The 17,334-nt window shown below is 45.7% G+C and overlaps 1 protein-coding gene across 1 annotated transcript in view; it reads left to right on the top strand.

Annotated features, from left to right (window-relative positions):
• The window catches only part of LOC144497645 (serine/threonine-protein kinase 32B-like), a 193,363-nt gene that overhangs the window by 111,910 nt on the left and 64,119 nt on the right, over positions 1-17,334 (top strand). Inside the window, exon 4 of the mRNA XM_078222893.1 lies at positions 13,268-13,305. Within this exon, the coding sequence (XP_078079019.1) occupies positions 13,268-13,305 (38 nt within the window). The remainder of the gene's footprint in view (positions 1-13,267; positions 13,306-17,334) is intronic.

Genomic DNA, 17,334 nt, shown 5'->3' on the forward strand with positions numbered 1-17,334 from the left:
GCTTGCTGCCTGGCAGACTTCAAAACATGTCACATGACCCCCTTCATTGACCCTAAATTTAAAGCTACAGTCCAAAGAAAAATAATAATCTTATCAACCTCACAATTGTGACAATGGTGTTGTCTAGGTGGTGCTCTTGCAGAGTCAGTGCAGACTTGATGGGCCGAATAGCCTCCTTCTGCACAGTAGGAATCCTATGGTTCTATGACTGTGTGGGATCTGGATTGTGTTATCAAACCAAAGGCAGTTTATCTAATTTCTCTAATATGGAATAATGCCTCCAGTTGGTTGCATCAATAGATATTCAGTTAGTTACGCACACTTTCCACCCAGGAGCCTTCTTTGTAATAACTTTGAAAAAGCAATTGGACATCTGAAACCTGAAAAATTAGAATGGGTATTTGTGCGTGAAAGAGAAAAGTGAGTGTTCTGAAAACATTCCTATTGTGGCTTTTGTATGTCTCTGAATTTCAGAAAGTGTCTTTAGGGTACGGGTCGTAAAGACAGAGACAGGATGTGGGAGAGAGAGAAATTTAAGCTTTGAACATATGCTTTCTTCAACTTTCAAAATAGATATTGAAGCTAACATTTAATCTCATCTGTATTCAGCTGCCAGAAAAGGTCAATGCTAATCGCATACACCAATGAGACAGAGATTTCGACTGCTAACCCCAATCAGACAGCAAGAGGTGGACAGCAAAGAGATGGTGAGAGAGAATAGGGAAAGGCAGGCGAGCTGTTTTTGTTTCTAGTTTGGTTGTTTGTTCTTTATAAAGAAAGAATTGAATTTTGGAAATAAACATATCAAAGCAAACTTGTTGAATGTGAGGGGAACTTTATCCTCCTAATGATTTGCCATTGGGTGAATGACTGAGAATGAGAGAGTGTGGATGTAGGGTTAAGGGAGGAAGGAGGGGAGTGGATAGATACAGGAATTGAGTGGATCATACAGAGGGAGTTATAATGATGGGAATGAGGGAGATTTAGGAAGAGGAGGATGTGGGAAAGGTAGAATGTTAAGAGACAAGATGGAGCAAGCTTGGTTCTTTAATTTATTATAGCAACATTAAATTTTTCATAAATCTCCCTTTTATGTTCTAGTTTAAACCATTTATCTTTAGCCCTCCAGGGAGCTCTAGCTTTTGATGCTCTTCCTTTCCCAGTTGTGGAAATGTGTTTACTCTGTTCCTGAAACATCTTTTCTTTGGGGACCTCCCATTGATTGCTCTCCTGCCTACCAATTTTTAACTTCAATCAACCTGGTCCAGATTCCATTTCAAGCCTTCTCCACTGACGTAGTTGAGGCTTGACTGTTCCCTGTCATTCTCCATTACTTTTGTCAACCGTGATTATATTATGATCACTGTTGCCTAAATGCCCCCTCACTGAAACAAGTCCCACACGCCCGACTTCATTCCACAGAACTAGATGCAGTGTTGCTTCCTTCCTCATTTCTGGAAGCCAAATGGTCCTTTACACATTTTCAGGAGTTTCTTCCCCCTTTTTGTCATTCACTTTGTTCCCATCCAAGTCTAGAATAATTGAAAGGGCAGCACGGTGGCACAGTTGTTAGCACAGCAGCCTCACAGCACCAAGAACCTGGGTTCAATTCCATCCTCGAGTGACTGTCTGTGTGGAGTTTGCACATTCCCTCCATGTCTGCGTGGGTTTCCTCCAGGTGCTCTGGTTTCTTCCCACAGTCCAAAGATGTGCGGGTTAGGTTGATAGGCCATGCTAAATTGACCCTAGTGTCAGGGGGATTAGCAGGGTAAATATGTGGAGTTACGGAAATAGGGCCTGGGTGGGATTGTGGTCGATGCAGACTTGGTGGGCCGAATGGCCTCTTTCTGTAGGGATTCCATGATTCGAAGTAGCCCAGTATCATTATTTATAGTTCGAGCGCATCTTTCTGTTACTTAGCTGCAAATTGCTTCCTATTTCTTTCCCACTATTTGGTGGCCTATAGTTTACACCCAGTATCATAATAGTTCCTTAATAGAATAGAATCCCTACAGTGCAGAAAGTGGCCATTTGGCCCATCGAGTCTGCACCGACCACAATCCCACCCAGGCCCTAACCCCATATCCCTACATATTTACCCACTAATCCCTCTAACCTACGCATCCCGGGACACTAAGGGGCGATTTTTAGCATGGCCAATCAACCTAACCCACACATTTTTGGACTGTGGGAGGAAACCGGAGCACCCGGAGGAAACCCACGCAGACACGCGGAGAATGTGCAAACTCCACACAGACAGTGACCCAAGCCAGGAATCGAACCCAGGTCCCTGGAGCCGTGAAGCAGCAGTGCTAACCACTGTGCTACCGTGCCGCCCTTTCTCTGTTATTCCTTATTTCAAACTAAATATGTCTTTGAACCTTCACCCCTTTCTAGTGCTACAGTAATTTCTTTGATCAATACTGCTGCTGACCTCTCTTCCTCTCTTTTCTGAATACATTGTAGCCAGGAATATTAAATTCCAAGTCCTCCTCTTCATTCAGTCAGGTTTCAATTATTGCCACTACATTGCTTAACTATTCTTGATATTGATGTTAAGTCAATAAAATGCCTTAAAGTTTATTTAATTTTCATTATCTGAGTCAAATAATAATGCAGTGAAATGTACTATAAGCAATGCGAATTGTAATCTGGAAAAACATGCCTCTGGGCGAGAATTTCCGTCCGCGCTCGCCCCAAGTCCGGAAAATCCCTTCCGAGGTCAACAGGTCTTTGCATGGTCCATGTCTCACCTGCTACGATTCCCGTGGTGGGCGCGGGATGGGAAAATTCCACCCTTTGTTATACTGTAAAGTTAGGAATTAAACACCCAAGAAGATTAAATAATTCAGAAATGATTATTAACCAATTGGTCTGAAATTTTGATGGTTCCATTTTTATTTTGTCAACTGCCAGCCACTTGAATCTGATCGACTGGCTGATTTTGTTCCCGTTGTCCAATTTGCATAACTCCTGTTGGATTTTATCATTGGAGCCAATCTGATTGGCAAATTGCTGTGACTGAAATTATCTTTGGTCTATTCTTGCTCTTCAACTGGGAGACTCAAATCCAGGCCTCAGTCCTCAGCAGCACGGTGGCACAGTGGTTAGCACTGCTGCCTCACAGCGCCAGAGACCCAGGTTCAATTCTTGGCTTGGGTCACTCTGTGTGGAGTTTTTTGCACGTTCTCCCCTGTCTGCGTGGGTTTCCTCCGGGTGCTCCAGTTTCCTCCCACAGTCTGAAAGACGTGCTGGTTAGGCGCATTGATGTGGAGATGCCGGTGTTGGACTGGGGTAAACACAGTAAGAGTTTTAACAACACCAGGTTAAAGTCCAACAGGTTTATTTGGTAGCAAATGCCATTAGCTTTCGGAGCGCTGCTCCAAAGTTTTTGAGAGCAGATATCCACTCCATCTGACGAAGGAGCAGTGCTCCGAAAGCTAATGGCATTTGCTACCAAATAAACCTGTTGGACTTTAACCTGGTGTTGTTAAAACTCTTACTGTGTTTACCCCAGTCCAACACCGGCATCTCCACATCAATGCGCCTAACCAGCACGTCTTTCAGACTGTTTGACCCAAACAGACACCGGAGTGTGGCGACTAGGGGAATTTCACAGTAACTTATTGCCGTGTTAATGTAAGCCTTACTTGTGACTGCTAAATAAACTTTACTTTACTTTAACAGTATCTGGAGGAGCTGTGACATACGTTCCTGTTGTATATCCTGGGTCATTTGCAGTGAGCTTCTAAAGGAAAGGTTGCTCTGAAATGTCTTGTTTACAACATTGGCAATCTGCCAGTCTCAGTATTTGCTCCGCCTGCATAACAGACATAACCGCTGGCACAGCGGTTAGCACTGTTGCCTCTCAGCACCAGGGACCCGGGTTTGATTCCAGCCTTGGGTGACTGTGTGGAGTCTGCATGTTCTCCCCATGTCTGTGTGGGTTTCCTCCGTGTGCTCCGGTTTCCTCCCACACTCCAAGGATGTACGGGTTAGGTGGATTAGCCGTGGTAAATGCACGGGGTTACGGGGATAATTATTGAAAAAGTAAAAAGTTTATTTATTAGTCACAAGTAAGGCTTACATTAACACTGTAATGAAGTTACTGTGAAATTCCCCTAGTCGCCACAGTCCGGTGCCTGTTCGGGCCAATGCACCTAACCAGCACATCTTACCAAATGTGGGAGGAAACCGGAGCACCCGGAGGAAACCCACACAGACATGGGGAGAATATGCAAACTCCACACAGACAGTGACCCAAACCGGGAATCGAACCCAGGCCCCTGGCACTATGAAGCAGCAGTGCTAACCACTGTGCCACCGTGCCACTCCAATTACAGCACAACAATTTTGCTGGCATCCTACAGGTCCCGACTGTATCCACACCCCAGCAAGTGAGAGATGGTGGTTACATGAGTTCGAGGCTGTGTCATTGCAGAAGGAGATTAAAATGCCTCTGGCAGTAAATAGCAGGGCTGTTTATTTTTATGTCACAGCCTTGCCATTGGTTGTGAAATTCCAGAAGTCTGACATTTCTCACCATCACTGGCCTAATGAGATCTCATCTGTTCCCCTGGTACTGTTCTGGTGCTTCCCTGCTACTCCTGCTCCTTATGTTGCAGCAGTGCTCCCACTGGTCACAGGGCGGGAATCTACGGCCTCGCTCGGGCGGGACTGGAAATTTCCATCCGAGGTCAATGGAGATTTCTGTTGTTGGACCCTCGCCTGCGCTGATTCCATGGCTGGCGAGGTGGTAGAGTTCCGGCCATAGTGACTGCATAGTGCACTATCTGCAGTCCCCACTCTGGAACTCATCCACAGACCTGACTTGTAATGCAAATGTGGAGTTGACCCAGCTGCAAAATTCAGCTGGAAGTAACACTTCCTCCTTGAACGGGTTCATGACCTTGAAGTGATCCCAAAGTCGGGTTGCCAATGGTGGTTGCAAAATTCAGCCTATTATAGTTAGTTAAAGCCAGCTATTATAGTGCAATGGATGTAGTCCCTCAGTATCTTCCTTGAGAGATACTTCTGCATTACTGGTACATTGCAGAGTTTTCACCCATATGTTCAATTTATCGTAAGCCTGTATAAAGTCCTGGTCCGGCATCAGCTGGTGTACCGTGTGCAGTTCTGGCTATCACACTTTAACAAGGTTGTGAATGCATTAGAGAGGGTGCAGTAAAGATTCACAAAAATTGTGCCAGTCATAAGGGACTTCAGCTATACTGATTGATAGATGGTTGATTCTGATAAGAGGAAATATTGGTGAAAGGGAAGACGCTGATTTAAGGCGATTGGCAAATGAAGCAACGGTAACATGAGGAAAAATGTTTTGCGCACAAGTACATTTCCCAATGAAAACAGCTTCAACTGAAAAGAGGGGAAGGCGATAATCTCCACCCTCATCATATGGACAGCAGTGAGACAGATTGGGTCGCATGTTGGCTATATAACTCAATTGATTTTCATCCCATTTTTTAAAAATAATGGGCTGGTGATCTGCTCCAACAGGTTGCTGCCCATATGGCAAAGTTGAAAACTATCCTCGACAAGACCGTGACACACAAACCACACTTTCAATGACAGACTCCTTAGCTTGCCCTCTGTACCCATCAGGACACCCATCTGGCCAGCTACCCTGAGTATTAAAGTTCTGTGCTTCACTGGCAGTGCTATTTGATTTGATTTATTATTATTGTCACATGTATTAACATACAATGAAAAGTATTGTTTCTTGTGCGCTATACAGACAAAGCATACCGTTCATAGAGAAGGAAACAAGAGAGTACAGAATATAGTGTTACAGTCATAGTTAGGGTGTAGAGAAAGATCAACTTAATGCAAGGTAGGTCCATTCAAAAGTCTGATGGCGCAGGGAAGAAGCTGTCTTTGAGTCAGTTGGGATGTGATCTCAGATTTTTGTATCTTTTTTTCGATGGAAGAAGGTGGAAGAGAGAATGTCCGGCGTGCGTGGGATCCTTAATTATGCTGGCTGCTTTTCCGAGGCAGCAGGAAGTGTAGACAGAGTCAATGGATGGGAGGCTAGTTTACGTGATGGATTGGGCTACATTCACAACCTTTTATAGTTCCTTGAGATCTTGGGCAGATCAGGAGCCATACCAAGCTGTGATACAACCAGAAAGAATGCTTTCTATGGTACATCTGTAAAGTTGGTGAGAGTCGTAGCTGACATGCCAAATTTCCTTAGTCTTCCGAGAAAGTAAAGGCGTTGGTGGGCTTTCTTGACTATAGTGTCGGCATGGGGGGACCAGGACAGATTGTTAGTGATCTGGACACCTAAAAACTTGAAGCTCTTGAATGCTCTGGGTATTTTGAGTGCTTTATTAAGAAGAAAGTGCCACCCGTTTCCGATCAATTGTCTTTGCCGACCAGTATCATTCCCCCCGCCCCCTCGGCCAATCTGATAAACATCCAGTCATTCCATGCAAACGTTTTGAACATCAATGGAAAGAGTTGGGTAGAAGCAATAAAACTGAAAGCAGACTCGCCATTATTAATAATTATTGATTAATTATTGACAAAAACTTGGATTAATATTGTATCCAGCATGTTTTACTTTTGACCATATTCAAAATAAATTCGAGGCCTCTGCAATTCACTTAGAATATTTTCCTTAAGGACCAAAAGGCTCTTGTATAACTTGTGGTTTTGCTAACTTTAATTTGCAAAGTAGCTGTTTGGTAATTTAATAATGCAGCTTTAAGCAAGGAAGGTGCAAAACCCCTTGACTTATTGCTTTCCATTATGACCATAGTGTCAACTCAGGATGATCTCCAAACTGAATTTGAATCTTAATCATGAATTATGATCCAATTTCAACCATCCGGGCCGCAGACAGCCCTGTCTCCTTTAGGAAAATAGAAACTTATATCCTCAGTGCAAACAACTTACAAATTATACTGAACTCATTCAGCGTACTTGGCAAATAGAATTATTGCTCTGACACTTGGCACACTTTGCAACAAACAGGATTCTGTGAACATGTATTGACAGAGGGCCAACCTCATTTATTTTCTGCCTCTTCCATCCACTTCACTGCCCGCTTGGACTTCCCTGCGAGATCAACAATCATCCCCTCTCCTGCATTTCCCCCGCAGAATGTTTATTAGGTTGCAAACGAACAAGACACATGTTCTCCATAATCGCGGATGATTGTAGTGATATTCTGTCTTTGAGAGTAAGGTGGATTAAGGGTGGTGACATCTTTTGGGGGAATTTTTCCCGTCCCACCCTCCACGGGAATCGTAACGGGCGGGACAGGACCATGCAAAGGTCCATTAACCTCGGCTGGGATTTTCCAGTTTTGGGGCGAGTGCAGCTGGAAAACCCCAACCTTGGGTAGGATTTTACAGCCTCGCTCATCCCGAAACCATAAAATCCCACCTGAGGTCAACGGACGTTTCCATTGTCCGCCCCTTGCCCACTCCAATTCTGAGGCAGGCAGGGCGCAAAGTTCCGGCCTTGGTATCTCCACCTGGCGATATTTCCCATAAACTGCCCTTCCAACTGCTTACTTGATTTCTCCATCGACTTGGGGAACATTTCCTCCTCCTTCACATTCCTCATCCTTTTCCATCATTTTCACCCTTTTAAAAAGAAATATCATAAGAAATACATTTTTACAATGCCTGTGGTGAGCTCGGGACATCCTGAAGCGCTTTACAGCGAAGGAGTTACTTTCAAAATGTTGTAATATAGGAACCCAGTTCCACGAGCAGCAATGTGATAGTCATCAGAGAATCTGTTTAATGATGCTTACAACTACTGGCCAGAATGGCAAGGAGACCACTCGCAGTCAACTTTCAAATGAGAAAACAGGAAGTGGGTCTATGAGGCCGCGAGCCACTTCCACCATTCAATGAGATCATGTCTGATCGGAGAGCTAACCTTGCCCCAAATCACTTAATAAGCTTGGTGGTGGTGGTGATGGCATAGCGGTACTGTCACTGGACTAGTAACCCAGAGACCCAGGCTAATGTTGTGGAGACCCGGGTTCGAATCCCACCACGGCAGATGGTGAAATTTGAATTCAAAATAAAATCTGGAATTAAAAGTCAAATGATGACCATGAAACCATTGTCGATTGTCATATAAACCCATCCAAAAGACGTGCTGGTTAGGTGCATTGGCCATGCTAAATTCTCCCTCAGTGTGCCCGAACAGGCGTCGGAGTGTGGCAACTAGGGAATTAGAGTTCATAGAATCCTACAGTGCAGAAGGAGGCCCATCGAGTCTGCACCGACCACAATCCCACTCAGACCCTCTCCCCATAACCCCATGCATTTACCTAAGCTAGTCCCCCTGAGAAGGAGCAATTTAGCATGGCCAATCCACCTAACCCGCACATCTTTGGAATGTGGGAGGAAATCGGAGCATCCGGAGGAAACCCACGCAGAGAATGTGCAAACTCCACACAGACAGTGACCCAAGCTGGGAATTGAATCCGGGTCCCTGGCGCTGTGAGGCAGCAGTGCTACCGTGCCGCCCTAAATTTTCACAGTAACTTCATTGGAGTGTTAATGTAAGCCTACTTGTGACACTAATAAATCAGCTTTAAACTTTAATGCCCTTTAGGGAAGGAAATCTGCTGTCCTTACCTGGTCTGATCTACATGTGACTCCAGAGCCATAGCAATGTATTTGATTTTTAAATGCCGCTCAGTTCAAGGGCAGTTAGGGATGGACAATAGATGCTGGCTCAACCAGTGACGCCCACATCCCCTGAATGAATAAGAAAAAAATCTTAACAGAAATCTACCAAACTCAGTTTTAAAATTAATAATTAATCTGCAATAAATTTTGTTTTGTGGAAGAGAGTTCCGAAAGTTTCCCGCAAAAGTACTTCACTCTTAAAAGTTCTGTTCTTTTTTTGGCGATGCTTCCTGTTCCTCGACTCCCAACCAGCAGAAATTGTGGGATGAATTTAATGCAACACGCTAGGGTGGGCATGATGGCAACAGGGTGATGGGTGTGAGACCCAGGAGAAGTATCCATGTAGGAGTATCCATGTCTTCTTCATGGCGGTGGGAAATCTTTCATCACTGTTGTGGGGGACAGAGAAGGGCTGGATGTGGGAATCCCTCCTACTGGGAGTGGGATGCCAATTGAGCTCATAAATGAGTCACTTAAAACTAGTTAACCCTGAGCCCACCAGAATTTAGCATCCAGAAGGATAAGGACAGCAGACACCTGGGAACACCACCGCCTCAAAGTTCTCTGTCAAGCCACTCACCAACCTGATTTGAAAATATATCACCGTTTCTTTGCTGTCGCTGGGTCAAAATCCTGGAAACCCTCCCTAACAGCACCATGTACCTACACCACATGGACTGCAGCAATTCAAGAACGCAGCTCATCCCCGCCTTCTCAAGGGCAATTAACATTGGACAATAAATGTTGGCCTAACCAGTGATGCACACATCACACGAATGAATATTTTTTAAAAAAGGAAATGCAAGGTTCTCCTTTGGATCCTGAAGGCAACCCAGTAAAAATGGGCTGTGTTTACTTGCAACCTCAGGTTCCCTCAGTGACACAGTGGCGCACAGTGCCTAATCAAGGGGCCCAGCATTGGGAAGGGGAGAGGGCCTCTGAAACCCACCCTAATGATCTGTGTCGGTGCAGACTCGATGGGCCAAAGGGCCTCTTCTGCATTGTAGGATTCTGTGCTTCTGTGATCTGCAACCCCTTCCCCCACTTCCCGCATAGAAGCAACACGGTGCCCCTACAGATTCCCAACGGGGGTGGAGACCCATATCGCTGGGACTGAATTCTGCCCAGTATCTCTCTCTCAAGTCTATCAATCCCCTTAATATCGTAAAACTACCATTAAGTAGCCCCTTAATAGTCTAAATTCAAGGGAGTGAAACCCTAATTTGTGCAATCTCTCCATTCAATTTGACCCTTGCACTAAATGTGTGCTGTACTCTTTCCAAGGCCTATATATTCTTCATAAGTTCTGGTGTTCAGTACTCCAGATATGGTCTAACCAAGGAGTTGTACAGCTGTAGCATTGCTTCTAACCCTTATTTTACTCCTCTAGAACTAAAGCCGAGTATTCCATTAGGCTTTCTGAATTTTTTTGTTATTTGTTCATGACATTTTAATGATCTATAGTTTCCGGACACAAGTCTCTTTGGACCTCTGCTTCTTTCAGCGGCCACGGGCATTTACATTATGTAGCAGTCTGTTCCGAAACCGTTGAACTCCCAATGAGAGACATAACGCCAGGAGCTAGCCCACCTCATTCGGATGAGGTTGACCTTGATAACTCGGGTTGGATCAGCATTCCTGAGATTAAACCAGCAGAAGAGCTACCTCGCTGCACTCCCAGTCAGTCTCTGAGATTGGCAAAAAATGAAATTGAAGATGCTATTTTGTTTAATATGTATCTCCTGACAGCTGACAGATTTGAATAAACTCCGATGGATCCAAATAGGCAGATGCCACATGCAGTTGGCGAGTCCATTTTCGCAGATAAAAGGGGATAATTCTTAGCTCACAAGGCAATGTATACATTTAACAGGGGTAATCATTTTGAAACAACTCCTAAATCCATTTGATGTTTCACTCTTGAGCATACAGCTACGAACAGTCGTAACTCTGCTGTTTAATATCTCCAGGGAGTGCAAGTCACAATGTGTTTATTCTTTCTACAGCAGATGTTCACTAAAAGAAAATCTGGTGTATCCCGGTGCTCAAAAATAGCACTCAGTGGAAAGGCTATATTGTCCTACTACATATTTGAACTGACAAATATGTATGGCGAATTACATGTGTAACTAAATGGTTTTGACAGGCATTACCTGTGGGTTTATAAAGTGCCTTTGTGGCCTGCAATGTCAAATATATTTAATATACCTTTGTTAATTCACAAACTAAGCGTGACGAAGAAATAGAGCTGCATATTTTATATTATTCGTGTGGGTAATGTGATCTACTGCTGGATGCCTTATAAACGATGGAACAGATCATGCATGCTTTTACCCCTAAATTGTTTAAAGATGGGTGGGTTATCAGAAACATTTTTTTACAATGAGCCCCATTTTCAAGAAGCTGCGGAAAGGAAACTGTGGGGCAACACAGTGACACAGTGGTTAGCAGTGCTGCCTCTCAGCGCCAGGGATCTGGGTTCAATTCCAACCTTGGGTGAGTGTGTGGAGTTTGCACATTCTCCCCGTGTCTGCATGGGCTTCCTCTGGGTGCTCCGGTTTCCTCCCACAGTCCAAAGCTGTGCGGGTTAGGTGGATTGGCCATGCTAAATTGCCCCTTGGTGTCAGGGGGACTAGCTGGGGTAAATGTATGGGGTTATGGGGATAGGGTCTGGGTGGGATTGTGGTCGATGCAGACTCGATGAGCGTAATGGCCTCCTTCTGCACTGTAGAATTCTATGATGCTATGAAAGCTGTCTGGAACTGAAATATAAAGGTATATTTTCTCATTGTTACCTCTGGTTCCCCTGGGGGGGATTTTCCATGGGAACGGACCGCGCAAATGCCCATTGACCTCGGGCAGCCTTGGGACGAGCGCGGCTGGAAAATCCCGTCCTGAAAGTTGGGATTGGCAGAAAACCTGATCACCAAACCCTCGGGTCACGTAGGTCCTTACATGGCTGGGGGAGACGGGGGTGGCTAAGTTGGCCGGGGTGGGGTGTTGTGGATGAGGAGTGAGAAGGAACAGTAAAAGGTGCAACACAGGCAGGTGAAGCTCCTATAATGGAATGTAAATGAGCACATGAGAAGTAGCCCAATATTCTTATTGAGGATATGCTATCACCAGAGAAAAAATAACTGTTGCAAGGATAATTGATATGGAGTTCCTTTAAATTGAATCAACAACTTCAGTTGTTCCAGGTCACTTTGGCAGCTCTTTGCCACTGCAGGTTTAGTGAACAGAAATATATTTTTGTGGCTGCAATTATATTTTAAAATATGAGCATGCTGATGGGTATTATGTCATTCAATTGAACAGAAGGTAAGGACAGCTTTTCAATATAAGCTACAAGGATGTATTGATTGTGGTGAACCATCGTTGGTTCCCACTGGATAGTACTGAGCCAGGGTCTGGCCAGTACTACAAGCATGTACATATGTTGCTGTTGGGTTAGGGATGGGTTGTGCTCCTTGTTGCTGTTGGGGTTAGGGTGGGGTTGTTACACCTTTGTATTGTAGTGTTGTGGTACATCCCAGTCGGGCTCCGCCTCCTGGGAGAGGTATAAAGCTCCCTGCTCTGGCTGGGACCCCTCAGTCTGGGATCGTGTATATAATTGTTAGCTGCTTTATTACAGCAAATAAAAGCCTTTATTTCCTGAGCATCAAGCCTCGTGTATGATAACGCGCATCATTGATAAAATGGAGGACTGGGCAAAAAGGTGCATGATAGGATTCCCCACTTCCCACTTCAGATGTTGGGCATTTTTGCTACAACATCCATTTTGGATTATTATTAAGACTCCACATACTTCCATCGCATTTGACCCATTACCGCACTTCTAACTTTAACTCTGGACTCCCTCGCATTATCTCCCCGCTGTGGGGCGGCGCAGTGGCAAGGTAGTTAGCACTGCTGCCTCACAGCGCCTGGGATCCAGGTTGATTCTGGCCTTGGGGACTCTCTGTGTGGAGTTTGCACATTCTCCTCATGTCTGTGTGGGTTTCCTCCATTTGCTCCAATTTTCTCGACAGCCCAAGATGTGCGGATTAGGTTGATTGGCCATGCTAAATTGCCCCTTAGTGTCAGGGGGATTAGCAGGGTAAATACATGGGGTTATGGGGGTAAGACCTGGTTGGGATTGTTGCCGGTGCAAGCTTGATGGGCCCAAATGGGCTCCTTCTGCACTGTGGGGATTCTATGATTAGTGGGGTTACGGGGATAGAGCGGGGGGTGGCCCTGGGTAAGATGCTCGGTCGGAGAGTTGGTGCAGACTCGATGGGCCATGTGGCCTCCTTCTGCTTTGTAGGGATTTTATGATTCGATTTCCCTTCCTAACAGCACGGTGGGTGTACCTACACCACATGGATTGCAGCGGTTCAAAAAGGCAGCTAACCACCACTTTCTCGAGGGCAATTGGGGGATGGGTGATAAATGCTGGCCCAGCCAGCGATGTCCACACTCCATAAACAAACACAAAGCAATACCACTTCCATTATGGAGCTGGGAGCGGCACCTCTGTAATGGAGCAATATAATTGAGAAGCGTTGTTTCCATTAGTGATGAACTCTGTTTCTATTTTTCTGTTTTAGGGACATCAAGCCTGACAATATCCTTCTTGATGAGCACGGTAAGTTGCTAAATCTTTTCTTACCTGAGACAAAATTTTGAAGAGGTGGCAGCTAGCCAATCACAGTGATGGGGGGTGGGGTGGGGAAGGATTGACCCTCCAGTGAGCAACAGTTTCCTGGGCCAAATTTTGCCAGTGGCAGCCACTTAATTTCCCAATATACTTGGCAGCCAACTTCCAAGCTATCCCCCCCTCCCCCCACAATCAGAAAGCAGCAGCTCACCAGTGCCACCGCTACCGGTGGCCAATTTTGGGGCTGCATATAGAACGAGGACACACTGATGGACAGGTGCCCTCACATAGAACATAGAACATAGAAAGCCACAGCACAAACAGGCCCTTCGGCCCACAAGTTGCGCTGATCATATCCCTACCTCTAGGCCTATCTATAGCCCTCAATCCCATTAAATCCCATGTACTCATCCAGAAGTCTCTTAAAAGACCCCAACGAGTTTGCCTCCACCACCACCGACGTCAGCCGATTCCACTCACCCACCACCCTCTGAGTGAAAAACTTACCCCTGACATCTCCTCTGTACCTACCCCCCAGCACCTTAAACCTGTGTCCTCTCGTAGCAACCATTTCAGCCCTTGGAAATAGCCTCTGAGAGTCTACCCTATCCAGACCTCTCAACATCTTGTAAACCTCTATCAGGTCACCTCTCATCCTTCGTCTCTCCAGGGAGAAGAGACCAAGCTCCCTCAACCTATCCTCATAAGGCATGCCCCCCAATCCAGGCAACATCCTTGTAAATCTCCTCTGCACCCTTTCAATGGCTTCAACATCTTTCCTGTAATGAGGTGACCAGAACTGCGCGCAGTACTCCAAGTGGGGTCTAACCAGGGTCCTATAAAGCTGCAGCATTATCTCCCGACTCCTAAACTCAATCCCTCGATTAATGAAGGCTAGTACGCCTTCTTGACCGCATCCTCCACCTGCGAGGCCGATTTAAGAGTCCTATGGACCCGGACCCCAAGGTCCTTCTGATCCTCTACACTGCTAAGAATGGTACCCTTCATATTATACTGCTGCTTCATCCCATTGGATCTGCCAAAATGGATCACTACACACTTATCCGGGTTGAAGTCCATCTGCCACTTCTCCGCCCAGTCTTGCATTCTATCTATGTCTCGCTGCAACTTCTGACATCCCTCCAAACTATCCACAACACCACCTACCTTGGTGTCGTCAGCAAACTTACCAACCCATCCCTCCACTTCCTCATCCAGGTCATTTATGAAAATGACAAACAGCAAGGGTCCCAGAACAGATCCCTGGGGCACTCCACTGGTCACTGATCTCCATGCAGAGAAAGACCCCTCCTTCTGCAGGCAAGCCAGTTCTGGATCCACAAGGCAACAGCCCCTTGGATCCCATGCCCTCTCTCTTTCTCAAGAAGTCTTGCATGGGGGACCTTATCGAACGCCTTGCTGAAGTCCATATAGACCACATCCACCGCTCTTCCTTCGTCAATGTGTTTGGTCACATTTTCAAAGAACTCAACCAGGCTCGTAAGGCACGACCTGCCCTTGACAAAGCCGTGCTGACTACTTTTGATCATACTAAACTTCTCTAGATGATCATAAATCCTGTCTCTCAGGATCCTCTCCATCAACTTACCAACCACTGAGGTTAGACTCACCGGTCGGTAATTTCCCGGGCTGTCCCTGTTCCCTTTCTTGAATATAGGGACCACATCTGCAATCCTCCAATCCTCCGGAACCTCTCCCGTCTCCATCGACGATGCAAAGATCATCGCCAAAGGCTCCGCAATCTCCTCCCTCGCCTCCCACAGTAACCTGGGGTACATCCCATCCGGTCCCGGCGACTTACCAACCTTGATGCCATTCAATAGTTCCAACACATCCTCTTTCTTTATGTCCACATGCTCGATCCTTTCTGTCCACCGCAAACCAGCAGTACAACCACCCAGATCCCTTTCCACCGTGAATACCGAGGTAAAGTATTCATTAAGCACCTCCGCCATTTCTAACGGTTCCGCACAAACTTTTCCCCCTTCACCTTTTAAGGGTCCTATGCCTTCACATCTCATCCTTTTACTCTTGACATATTTGTAGAAAGCCTTGGGATTCTCCTTGATCTTACCCGCCAAGGTCTTCTCATGACCCCTTCTCGCTCTCCTAATTTCCTCCTTAAGCTCCTTCCTACATCCCGTATACTCCTCTAAATCCTTAACACCTCCTAGCTCTCTGAACCTTCTGTACGCCTCTCTTTTCTTATTCACCAGGTTCATCACAACCTTCGTGCACCACGGTTCCCGTACCCTACCAACACCCCCCTGTCTCATCGGAACGTTGTCATGCAGAGCTCCAGACAAACATTCCTTGAAAATCCTCCACTTTCCTTCGGTACTTTTCCCCAAGAATGCCTCCTTCCAATTTACCCGTCTAATTTCCTCCCTGATGACACTGTATTTCCCTTTACTCCAGAGAAACACTTTCCTAGCCTGCCTGATCCTATCTCTTTCCAATGCTATCGTGAAGGAGATAGAATTATGATCGCTATCCCCAAGATGCTCACCCACCGAGAGATCCTCCACCTGTCCAGGTTCATTAGCCAGCACCAGATCAAGTACAGCCTCTCCTCTAGTAGGCTTATCCACATACTGTGTCAGGAAACTCTCCTGGACACACCTAACAAACTCCTCTCCATCCAAACCCCTAGCCCTAGGGATATTCCAATCTATGTTACCTGACCTCACGGTCAGGTAAGCAGGGTCTGGACTTGCCGGGGCCTATCAGGCAGACCTCAGTAAGGGGTGGGGTGTGCATGGTTACTCAGGATAGATGACATTGTTGAATGCCCTCTCCCTCTATCCTGGCACGGGTTTACCTGCAGGTCTGCCCATATGTGGAGGGCCCCTCTGACCACTGGTAAAATGCCAAGGAGGCACAAAGACACTTTAATTTGGCCATATAAGTGTTTCAATTGGACTCTGGGCAGGCAGGCTGTCCGTCACTTTTCCTGCTGGTGGCATAATGAAATGGTGGCAAGAAGGCTTTGGGCATGCCACTCTATACATTCCAGTGTTGTTTTGCCAACCTTCCTGCCTCCCAGCCTATCTCCAGAGGGCTGGTAAAATTCAACTCTTGAAGTAATGAAGCCTGGGTGATGAATTTGGCCTTTCAATTTGTGCAGTAGGATAATAATAGATTAACAAAGTTACCATAATATCCGTGAAAGGAATTGCAGATGATTTTGCGATTATTCCAAAGTTTAACTTCAAGATTGTTTTACCTCATGTCAAATATCTGACAACAAAAATATTGTTCTGATCCCTGTCGGGACCAAAATAATCAAATTGACTGAATGATCCACAAATAAACAAATTGTCAACGAGATTCCATTTTTTGCAGCTTTTAATTTATTATGAATTAGAACCAACAAGCAAATGAGACTTCAAATAAGACAATAAATTTCACTTTAAATAGTCAACACAATAAAAGAATGCCTTAGGTAAGCACATACATCACCTTAGGGTGACCAACCATCCTGGATTTTCCAGAACTATCCCATAATTTGGCCATTTGTCCCACATCCTAGGTTCACCCATCTCAACAACTACCCCTCACCCCCATCCCCCACTCTCTCATGTTCGCACTGATGCCAGAGACTCACTTAAATCTTTCGCTGGCCCACTCTACATCACTCCCTCTACAAAGGCGTCACCATGTGCAATGTTAAAATCTCTTCCAACTTGGTCCCAATACACAAGATCTTTCGCTTTCCCATTCAGCCGTTTCAGCCCTCGAGTTGTCTTCATTGGCAACTGTGCTCTACCCAAGGTATCTGGATACGATTAACACTGACAAGGCATAATGTCTACAGACCCTTTCTCACTCGGGTCATGCCAATCCGGATGTCATAACTTTCCAGAGTTTTGTTTCAACTGACCAACCAACAATACCTGGTTCACGATCTGGCCCTCTGATACAAACACCAAGCTCATTTGGGATTAGAAAGGGCAGCTGAGTGTCCATAAGACCATAAGATATAGGGGTAGAATT

This window comes from Mustelus asterias, chromosome 1 (assembly GCF_964213995.1).
Source record: "Mustelus asterias chromosome 1, sMusAst1.hap1.1, whole genome shotgun sequence".
Lineage (NCBI taxonomy): Eukaryota > Metazoa > Chordata > Chondrichthyes > Carcharhiniformes > Triakidae > Mustelus > Mustelus asterias.